The 11,152-nt window shown below is 51.5% G+C and overlaps 1 protein-coding gene across 9 annotated transcripts in view; it reads left to right on the forward strand.

The window, feature by feature from the left end:
* SRGAP2 (SLIT-ROBO Rho GTPase activating protein 2) overlaps positions 1-10,155 on the forward strand; it is a 228,822-nt gene extending 218,667 nt beyond the window's left edge. For 2 of the 9 annotated variants that reach the window (XM_025855095.2, XM_025855096.2), the window contains exons 21-23: positions 779-925; positions 4,377-4,701; positions 6,781-10,155. In XM_025855095.2, coding sequence (XP_025710880.1) covers positions 779-925; positions 4,377-4,701; positions 6,781-7,164 — 856 coding nt within the window. In that variant the 3' untranslated portion in view covers positions 7,165-10,155. Of the gene's footprint in view, positions 1-35; positions 926-1,273; positions 2,026-4,376; positions 4,702-6,780 lie in introns of those variants that run through there. The other 7 variants (XR_012375773.1, XM_073884432.1, XM_073884431.1 and 4 more) reach the window with 7 other exon arrangements.
* Positions 10,156-11,152: the final 997 nt, after the last annotated feature.

Here is an 11,152-nt window from a genome sequence, read left to right on the forward strand (position 1 = left end):
GTTTTTAGTCCTTCCCTTAATATTATTTTTTAAAGGTTGATATCCTGAGTGAGTCTGCACCCTCCCAGCCTCTCCCCGGCTCGTTCTGCAGGGAGATCCTCCCTCTGTTGATAACATCGCAAACCCGGTGGCCATCTGTGCGTGGACAGGACCCTCCCAAATTTAGCATTATGACTTCACTCCGGGACCGAGAGAAGAGGAATTGTGGGGGAGAAGGGGCTTTCTTTGTCATCAGTAGCCAGAGGGCCCGGGAGAGCAGTGGAATGACCTGGGACCGGCTTGGACGCTCTAAGCGGGGCTTGATGCTCGACGACCGTGTGTGGCAGTGTCCTGCCTCGATGCCGGCCTCTCCAGAGCCAGCGCAGAGCTGCCCGTCCTTGCCCACCAGTGCCCGGGACCTCAGCAGATAAACCGCACCCTGGACTGGCCGCCTCCTTCTTCAGGAGGTGGCCCTGGCACAGCTGCCCCAGGAAAGCAGCGTGGGGTCGAAGGCAGATGCCTCGAATCCAGGTGTCCCCTAGCTCAGCTTCCTGGTGGCGGCCGAGGATCCCGCGGAAGGCAGCGGGATTATTTATTTTTATTTAAACGACCCTCCAAAGGCCCTTAGCTTTCCTTGCCTCTGCTCGCAGAGCTAGCCCAGCCAGGTGTCCCCGCTGCCTCGGAGCTGTCACGGGGGTTCGCGTGTGTGTCGGGGGGCCATCTTGCCGATTTAACGCTGCTTTTTGTGTTGTTGTTGTTTTCCCCCCTCCTCCCTGCCTGCCTGCCCCTCTTCCCCCAGCGAGGACGGTGTCGTGGAGAGGTCCAGCCCCAAGTCTGAGATTGAGGTCATTTCTGAGCCACCTGAAGAAAAGGTGACAGCCAGAGCGGGGGCCAGCTGTCCCAGTGGGGGTCATGTAGCCGATATTTATCTTGCAAACATCAACAAGTAAGCTCTGCTTTTCATTTTCTGCTCCCCCGATGCCTTGCGACACCCAGCCTCACCCTCCGGCCTCACCCCCCTCTCCATGCCTGTGCCGCACCCCCCGCCAGTCCTAACACTGCATGTGCTCACTGCTGCTGCAGGGCGGACAGGGCTGAGGAAGCTTCCACATGCCCAGCCAGCAGGTCCCAGGCTCCTGCTGTGGAAGGGTACCCCACCCTGGGCTTGGGCAGTGTCTGTCGGCCCCTGGCTGACTACTTAAACTTGACCAAAGCTTTGGTCCCTTTATGCAACCTGGTTTTGTACTGTTTCTCAGAGGTGCCTTCTCTTTTCCAATTCTTACCCGAATAATAGTCTTTGATGTCTTCCTGGCCCTTCCTTGTCCGTCCAAAGAGCCAACGTCGTGTGCGTCTTCCACTAGGCTCACGTGACCCCAGAGAGGTTTATTTGGATACGATGTGTCTGTTTCCTGCCCTGGCCGGCATTTGCTCCGTCAAGGAGAGGAGACCACTGTGCCCGCTCCCTGCCCCCAACAAGGAAAGCTTTGTCCCGAGCTCTTTAATCATTGCCTAACCCCCAGCTCCCCTCTGCCCTTTCATACCAGTAGAAATCATTGTCCGTGTTTTCCCTGTTGCTTTAGCCCTGTGTCATCGCCCCCTGTTAGTCCCTTTGCAGATTCCCATTCCTGTCCGGCAGGCTCTTAACTCTGGCCCCAGCTTTCATTGTGGCTGTGAGCAGCATCCCAGGGTTCTAACTCCACCCACACCCGATCTGGCCGGCTAGAGGGATTCCACGCCTGTGTGATGCGGCCTCCCCTAGAGACATTCAGGTTATTGGAGAACTAATCTCATCTCAAGGGGCCAGACACCAAGTCCCCAAGCCTACAGACCTCTTTTCCGCCAGATCCTGAAACTTGGCCCAGTGCCAACGGGATGACAAGCCCCAGGGCGTTCCTGATGAATATGGATTGCAGATGATGTACAGTTTTTATTCCCCTCTGGCTTTGGAGGAATGAAATGATTTGCACATTGAAAACCTGTTAACCGTAGCCTCTGGACACTGAAACTGGAAGGAGAATAAAAGATGCTTGTTGTTTTTAAACTGCACCAGGTCGCCCAGATCTCTTGGCTTTCTTCCAACCAGACGGTAGCAGGGGGAGTGGTTGGGGCACGTGGCTCTTTTCCATCCTTCACCCTCAAGTTAGCAAAGTCGCTGATTCAGCTCACTTAGTGTAGGTATAATTTAAGTCAGACCAGTAAAAAAAGAACAAGGATTTTATTTCCCTCCAGCCTAGTGCCCTGCTGGGAGGGCGAGCTAGTAAAAAGTAACTGTGGACTAATCACATTTTCTTCTTTATTTACAAGTCTATGTTAATTATAATCCTATAATCATAAGGTTGTAAGCCTCTAATTAACCCGGAAACCAAGGCGGGGTTGGTGGGGGGAGAGTTCAATAATTAGTTAGGTACATGTTTCTAAGCCATCATGTATTTGGTGCCATTTGTACCCAGAAATTGTACAGGATAATAGCTGAAATAGTCAAAAGATGAACACCAGGTGGAAAGTCAAAGGCGGCTCCCTTGAGCTCCTTACTTGGTGATGTCAGGGCGGGGTTCTCAGAGGACAAGGTCTCCTCGGACGCCAGCTAGTCGGTGGGCGAGTGGCAGCCCCCGGGGCACATGTTGCCCCGAGGAGTGACTGCCCTTCCAGCCTCCCTGCCTGCCCCACACGTCCGTCACTCCTTCCCGGGGCCCCGGGTTCTCTCGCACCCCTGGACCATTGCATCTGCTGCCTCCCCCACCCCCCAGTCAGCTCCTCCTCTCCCTTCAAGACATAGCCTGAAGCTTGACCTCTTTGGGGAAGCCTTTCTGCCACCCCAAGGTCCTCGGGGCTGAGTTAGGTGCCCTCGTTCCGTACTCCCACAGCAGTTTTGAGTCTCTCTCAGGACTCGGGCTGCACTTGGATAACCCATCAAGCTGAGCATCTTGAAACCAGGAACTCTGCCTTCCTCTCTTCACATCCCCGGGCCCTGGCCAGGGACTCGGCCCACACCAGCCGCTCCACAATCTGCCTCCTCAGCGGTTTGAGCTTTGTGAGTCAGCCATCCTCAAGTGGAAAAAGGAAATCAGCAACGAGTTATTCGGGTGTGGCATTCAATTTAATTTCACACATTTAGTGAGGGCTCACTGTTGTGCCAAGCGTCCGTGCTGGTTATTCAGAGATGAAGAAGACAGTGCCCGGCCTCGGCACTCAGTCTGGCCGAGTAAATGCCATATAGACAGGTAACTAAAAAGCAGCGCCATCGAAAGCTCTGAAGGAACAAAAGAGGGAGTGATTGCTTCTGCCTGCCCTTGGACTCGGGGTACTGGGGAAGAGTCATTTCAGCTGGGCCTTATAAGACTCCGAGAACATCCTTCTTCTGCTCAAGAATGGCTGACACCCACGGTTAGATGGCCTGAGCAGGCGGCTACAGGGAGTGTATGCCGGGTTCCACACCAAGCCCCGATGGAGAAGACCTGGTCGAGTGAATGGGACCAGGACTGGCTTAGGACCCTGGCTCTACCACATAGCCTAGCTCTCTGTCTTCAGGTCCTACGCCTTCCCTTCCTCCACCTCGGCTCCAGCCTCAGCCTTTGTCGTCCTTAGTAGTTTCTAGATCAGAGCTGCCCAGCTGCCATCCCAAGCCAGAAATTGTATTGCTTCTTAGATTAGGTCCTTGAGAATCTGATTCCAAGGGAAAAAATGAAATTATTCAGCAATAGGCAACACCCATGCTACTAGGACTCTGCCAAGCCGTCTTGTAGGAGAGTCTCAGTGGGCTGAAGGAAGTTGGCTCAGAGCCAGGGTTCAGCCCAGTGCTGGGTGACTTAGGGTCATGTAGATGTCTTTCCACCCTAAGAAAATGCACAAACTTGGCCCTGGACCTGCCGCATTGCAGCCTCTTGAAAAATACTCTGTCCCATGTCCGCACAAGAGGGAACAACGGCCTCTTGCCAGAGCCCAAAATGATTACAGTCCCGTAGCTGGACTAAGAAACATGCTAGAATTTGGGAAGATCAGCTCTCCTCTTGCCTTCTTGGTGATGGTGAGAATTTTTCTCCTACCTGGGCCTTTAGGTTTCTGTTCAAAGCAGGTAATGGAGGGGGCCTTTCTGCGAATCTGTCTCCCGTTAGAAATTTTCACTTAATCAGACATTTTTCGTGGCAGCACCTTACATCTCGAGAATTCAAAGCCCACAACCACCAAGTAAGTATCCGTTTCTCCTTTGCCCAGGTTGGGGGTGGCAGGGGAACGGAGACACAGAGAAAGCAAGGGAAGGTGAGGCCAAGGGGAGAAGCTGTGTGTGCCTCTCCTTCCAGAAACCCCTGGGTGCCAACACCCATCCCTCTCTCACTCGCCCCAGCTTCCTTAGGGCCAGGGCTCCCTGATCACGCTGCCCTTTCTCTTTGTGATTGAAGGCAAAGGAAGCGGCCAGAATCTGGGAGCATCCGGAAGACATTTCGGAGTGACAACCATGGGCTGAGCAGTTCCCTGACTGACTCGGCCTCCCCGGGGGTGGGGGCTAGCTGCCGCCCATCTTCCCAGCCCATCATGAGCCAGAGTCTCCCCAAGGAAGGGCCAGATAAGTGTTCCATCAGTGGGCATGGGAGCCTCAACTCCATCAGCCGCCACTCATCCCTGAAGAATCGGCTGGACAGCCCACAGATCCGGAAGACGGTGACAGCAGGAAGGTCAAAGAGCTTCAATAACCATCGGCCCGTGGACCCTGAGGTCATTGCACAGGTAAGGGGGGGCTCCTGGACACCCGGCGAGCGCGTCTACGTTTGTCGCTACTGCGTAGCACAGCCCGCGTTAATTACAACGGGCCTTGAAACCGCCGAAGTTTGTGCATCACATACCGAGTCAGAGGCTGCTGGACATCTGGACCGAGAAGGCAGCTTTCTAAGCAATTCTCCAATCCCACTCTCCCCAAGAAGAATTCGAAGACAGAATAAAAGAATTCAGACTTCTGGCTCGTGTACAGGCTATTTGCAAGGGGCTTATACTTTTTAAAGCGAATAGTTAGTCTTTTGATAGAGTCCGTTCTGCCCAAGTTTCGGGTTTTGAGAGCCTGGTCGGCTTTCGTGAAGCCGTCTGAGTGTTGAGGAACAGATGTAGTCCTGGCCATTTTTTTCTGTCACCGTGCCCATGCCCCTCTCCCATTCCCTGAGGCTAATCTCTGGTCCCTAATGGGAGGTGGGTGATCCATCAACAATCCGCTCCGGGTTTCACGGCCCCAAAATACTCTGCTGCCGGGGGCCCAGGCACCAGCAGGTTTCCAGCCCGTGTCTCCAGATGCAGGTGGCCATGAGCTCCCTGGTTATGGGGTCTTCCTTCCGTGTATGCACCACGCTGACAAGTCTCTGTTTTCCATGAACTACTAGCGATCCAGCCCCACCTCTAAAAATCCGACTTCCTGGGCAACTCCAGGCAGTTCACTCAGACGCCTCTCCCAACTCTCTAATTTTCGTTAGACCAGGTAGGAGCTAAGGGCTCCCCGTTGCCCTCTTAGGTTTCAGCTGAGTTGAGATTCTTCTCGCCCCATCTTCCAGGGGGCAGTAGAGGCTGTGTGTGGTCTCTGTTGGTTTAATTGTGTTGCTCTACTTAGGGAAGGTGTACCTGGCGAGCACAGTATTAAGCTGCGGGCCTGAGATGTCTTGCTTTGCTCGCCGTCTACCTCGGTACCTCTCCTGAAGCTCTTGGCTCCAATCTGCCTTGCACCGTGGGACTCCTCCCAGCTCCCTCCTGAGCCAGGAGGGATACATTCCCGGTACAGACCCTGGCTACAGAGCAGGACTGAGGAGGGAGATGATGGAGTTCTTCCTGAGCATTTGTAAGGTTTGAGAACATCATAGGGATGAGGGACAATCACCGTCCACAGAAAGCATCGATCACCCTGTGAGGGCCAAGAAGCCTGAACCAGGGCCTTTGCTTGGAACATGTAGTCTTTCCACGTGAGCCTGATTCCAAGGGAGGAAGCCTGTGGTGGTTTGGGGGTGCCAGACACAAGTGTGTGGAGAGGTGGGGAGGGAGCTGAGAGGTCTCCCTGAGGGGTAGCTGGCTGTGGACAAAGGGTCTTTGGTTCTGCTATTTCCTGAGAGCTGGGTTGTTCCACTGTGACTCGCAGGAGGTGATTCACCTGTGTGGCTGGCTCCCCCTCCTGGTCGCTCTTCGGTCCCCTCTCATGGTGATGGGTGGAGGGAAATGGCTTCCTCAAATTGGGCACTCTGGTGGGGTGGGGTGGGGTGGGGTGGGGGAGGTGTCCTGATGAATCTCAGGGCGAGGGTTCTGGAACCTTTCCTCAGCCCTTGACCCTTCTTGACCCTTCTTGACCTTTGGCTTTGAAGTCCAAGAAAACAAAGATCATACTTCTTCTCTACCACTTAGTAAGAAATTGTTTATTATGTACAATTTCAAGCATACACAAAAGTAGAGAGAATTGGATAATAAATACCATGTAACTCGTGACCAAACTCCTGGCCATTCTTAATTCAGCGACTTTTCCTCTCCCCACTGGATTATATGTCATTTCACCCAGAAATATTTCAGTTCCTATCTCTAAAACCTGAGGACTCTATTTAAAATAACATCTCAGTCACTCTTTTCTAAAGGAGAAAAAAAAAAATCTCCTGAAAATGAGATTTTTTTTCCCCCTTCCCCACATTCTGAACATTCATATGTTTAAGGATTTGGGCCAAGTAAAATAATCTGGACATCTCCCTGCAGTTGGTTTCTTCGTGATTTGGCCTATGCTGTTGAAATAGGATCCTTGGGGACTTCTCCCTACATCTGCCTCACCTCCTCCTTTTTCCTGTTTTGCAGGATATTGAGGCAACTATGAACTCTGCCCTGAACGAGCTGCGTGAGCTAGAGCGGCAGAGCAGCGTCAAGCACACCCCTGATGTGGTTCTGGACACCTTGGAGCCCCTCAAAACCTCCCCAGTGGTGGCCCCCACATCGGAGCCCTCCAGCCCCCTGCACACCCAGCTCCTCAAGGACCCCGAGCCCGCCTTCCAACGCAGTGCCAGTACTGCTGGGGACATCGCTTGCGCCTTCCGGCCCGTCAAGTCTGTGAAGATGGCTGCCCCCGTCAAGCCGCCGGCCACACGACCCAAGCCCACTGTCTTCCCCAAAACAAATGCCACTAGCCCTGGTGTCAACTCATCATCTTCCCCACAGTCCACTGACAAGTCTTGTACTGTCTGAGGGATATAATTTAATTGTTCTAGACAAGGGGACTGGAGGGACTGACTGTTATTAAAAATCTTCCTATTTAACTAGCTTGGGGACTTCAGTTGAAAATTAGATTCTAAGTTGTTCTTGCCGGAATTAGCCTTCCCATCACCCAAAACCTTGAGAATGAAGCCCTCGTTATCACCCTGCCCTGCCCTTCCCGCTGCCCTCCGCTTCTCCCTGTCGTCGTAATCCAGCCCGCTGCAGTACATACTGTTCTTAGGTTAGCCAGAGATAGATTTTTCCATTATCAGGTCACTGTGAAATCTGGCATGGCGAGTCATGAAGACACAGGCTCACGTCTCCGTCCCCTCAGACACAGGGGATGCCTGACCAGATGGTTGGCTACTGACAGCCAGCTCTCAGTGGCATCTTGTTTTGGGTACTGACTATAGAGAACCATATATAGTCCATTCTTCGTTTTACACACACACACACACGCACGCACGCACGCACAGGTTTTTTCTAGTCTCTGGCATGTGTAGCCTCTCCTGGTCCCAGACCAGTCTCTTTGTAAGTCATTGTGGCAGTTCACACAAGAGCCACCAGGGGCCTCTGTTTCCATTGCAAATCTTGTTCTGTCTGGGCCAGAGAACCTAGCCTTTGAAATCTCTCCATCATAAAAAATTGAGCAGGATGGAACTCAATCCTGTAATCTCTTTGGGGTTGGGGGCTTTCTCTCTGTCTTCTCTCTATTGGTGTGAATTGGTCATTGGTGTTTGCTTTTGCTCTCCTCCATCCTCTAGGAATACAACTCAGTCTTTTTATAGAACTTCTAAAGTTTTTCTGAATGTATAGACATTTCTCGGGTTCCTGTCTTTGTCTCTGATGGACCATTTTCCATTTAAGACATTTTCCTGTATAAGACAGTTTTATAGCTGGTTCCTTTTAGGATAAAGAGTCTTAAGAGAGTTTTATTGTGTTTATGGCAGGTTTGGAAAAGGTGAGAAATGGGTCCTTCTTCCTCCCACTTTTTTGGGGCACTTAAGACAATATTCATTATCCTATTCAAAAATTAAATTCAGCTTTGCTAACCCCCAAAGTGTTCCTGAATGAAAGTGTAACCTAAGCTCTCCCCTCTAGTTTGGGTTATTCTCTATAAGATCTCTCTTCAGGGACCAACAGGGGCTTGGAGAGCCCTAGTTAGATTAAAGAGAGACATTACTCCTTAAAACCTGTTTTCTTTTTTCCAAATAAGGACAACTAAGAGAGCTTCGGCCCCACGGGCTCTAAAGTCTTCCTGAGGCCGGAATCTAACAAAAAATTGGATGATGAATATTTCGGCCTTCTGTTGGCCTTTTTTTCTGGTTCTCCTCCCCAAAAAGCAGAAATGATGCCCTTGCCTACTTTAATCCGGTCTCTAAACCTGGTGCCCCTGGTCCCAGCTTCCCTGGCTTCACGCTGTCGTGGCAGTAGCAGGGCTGGGGACAGTCACACTCCCATTTCATGAGTCTCAGACAGCTATGTGAGTTAAAGCTGAATCTCGTTCCTCTTCTCTGTTTTCTGGTTTTAAAGCTATGCTTTTAGCCTTATTTTCTATAGGTCAAGAGAGGTGGTGGGTTGCCATTCAGATAGGAAAATCTGAGTTTCCTTATGTTTAGCCTAGAAGATTCCTTTTGGACCAACATTCTGAAGTTGGCAGTTGGTGCTGTGGAAAGTGGTAGGATTTTCCTCATTCTGGGTGAAGGAAGGAGGAGCTTTGGGGGAAACTGCTAATTTTTAGAAGGCTAATCTGCAACACCAGGACAACTATCCCAAGAGCTAGAAAGGAGAAATGAAGCACTCCTTCAGTAAAGTGAGTCAGCCTGTGAGAAGCGACCCACGGGCCTCTGGATTCTTGGCTTTTGTTTCTCTGTCCACTGGCCTGTCCTTGTCTCTCACCTGGACTTGCACAGGTCTTGAGCCAGCAGGGGCTTTCGGAACCAAGGATCTGTTTCCTTGATGAAAATGGAAGCCCTGCCCTTCACTTTACATTCCTTTTGATCCAACTGATCAAAATTGGCACCCATACCTGCCCTTTCCCCCTCCTTCCAGCACACTCCTCTCTGAGAAATCAAAGCAAAGCTTTCTGAATGACAAAGCTTTGGGCCTGTTCTGTCTTTCCTGCCTTATTTCTCTTGCAGCCCTTGTACATGACTTGTGTCCACCATCCCCTCGGTCAGTGTCCATCTGCCGATTCGCATCACGAACTGGACAGTGTGTGAGTGGCCACCTACTCCCCCCCCCCCCCAGCTCTGGGAGCCAAGTTGTCTTCCCCTCTCTGGTGCTCCTGACACTTGTGAGACAGACCTGTCGAGAGGACTAGGAACCCACGGAAGGAGCCTCCTTCTCGGCAGAGCTCCTGCGGTCAACTGGAATTCAGGTTGCACACTGTGATTTTTACACCGAAAAGCCAAAAGGAGCTGGCCATCCAGGGCCTAGGGAGACCAGTCTTCCTCAGATCTGCTTGCCTAAACCAGCATGATGCTTCGGAGAGCCCTGCTCTGCCCCTTGAGGCATGGATCCTTCTCTTGGTGTGGACTCTGATGGGTCAGTCTTTGGGGGAACAGAGGTGGGGTGGGGCTCCCAGCATCCCAATTTGGAAAAGAGAGGAGTTTGCAGCCAGCAGCCTGTAAACTGGAAACACTGGTCTCAGCCAACCTCCTCAGGGCGCCCTGGTTTCTCCCCAAGGAGAGGAGATGACACCAGCAACAGGATGAACAGACCATCGGAAGGGCTGGTGTGTGTGTACTCCACGTGCAGAAGAGAAGTTTAGATCTTCCAGGGAATTGCAATGTTGTGGCGTCTGACTTGTATGTCACGTTTGTGTAAAATGGTATATTCTTTAAAATAGTGTTGATAACTGGAATATTGTATGTATGCTTGGAGATGCTTTGTGTGAACCTAAGACTGTCACTCAACAGATGTTGGATTGGGGAAAATCCAAAGCACAACTTCGAAATAAAATACGTTTTTAGGTTTCGATGCTGCAGTTTATATCCCTTTTCCACTCCCTGAAATCTCCAATCCAGGAGTCCAGCGCCCAGGAGGAAATGTGATTCGTCTGTGCCGATAGAGCCCTGCCTGGCAACAGGAGAAATGTGACCTCAGAAGCGAACCACCTTCTCCCGCCCAGCAAGGCACAGCAGAGGTGCATCTAGAATGTGGATTCCCCCTCCCCCGCCAGCATTATGTGTGAAACCTAAGAGGTTTTGTAGAAAGTCTTCTAGCTCCCCATTGGGCAGTCTGTTGCCATGAGAACCATTTCCTTCACAGAATGCACCCACCCTGTTTTCAGGGAGGACCATTCTCGTTTCTATTGCTGGTCAGATTTCCTCACTTGGAGGAGTGGGGCCTGTCAGGTTGCTCGCAGGTTTTGCCAGCCACAACCAAGGGTGACTGAAGGTTGTATTTCTTCCCCAAGCCAAGCCCTGAGTCATTCTGCCTATGGATGCCCCCTGCCTCTGGGAAAAGAGCTGACCCCTATGCTCGTGCTGTTGGTGTTGAGCACAGGGGTGGGGCATACAAGAGATGCTTTCTCGCCTTTAGATTTTGATTCTAGCAGATCATAAGCTCAAGGGTGAAGTTAATTAAAGGTAGCAACTGACAATGCATCCAAGGGCTTACGCTTATTTTTACTGGGTTTCTTCCAATACCAGAAGCCCCTGGGGAGGGATCAGATCTCTCATATCCAAGGGGATGCCCAGTGTTCAATGGTAATATGAGGAATCGTACCCTGAGCCCTGGACCAGACACCACACTCAAAAAAGTCCATCACCTCCATCTGGCTCATGCCCTCCCAACCTGTCATCTCTTCCCCCTCCTTCATTTTAATAGTAGAGCTCCATCTTGAGCTTCTCTTGCTGGTCCCTTGGTCCTGGAGAAGTCAAAGGTGAGGCTGTCCTGCCACTCTGAGCTATGGGTGAGTTCTCCACTCCTGAGTGTAGGTGGTGACCTGTGAGATGGAGCTGTTTTTTTTTTT

Source organism: Callorhinus ursinus, unplaced genomic scaffold (assembly GCF_003265705.2).
Source record: "Callorhinus ursinus isolate GAN/ISIS: 27379988/994484 unplaced genomic scaffold, GSC_fseal_2.0 scaffold57, whole genome shotgun sequence".
Lineage (NCBI taxonomy): Eukaryota > Metazoa > Chordata > Mammalia > Carnivora > Otariidae > Callorhinus > Callorhinus ursinus.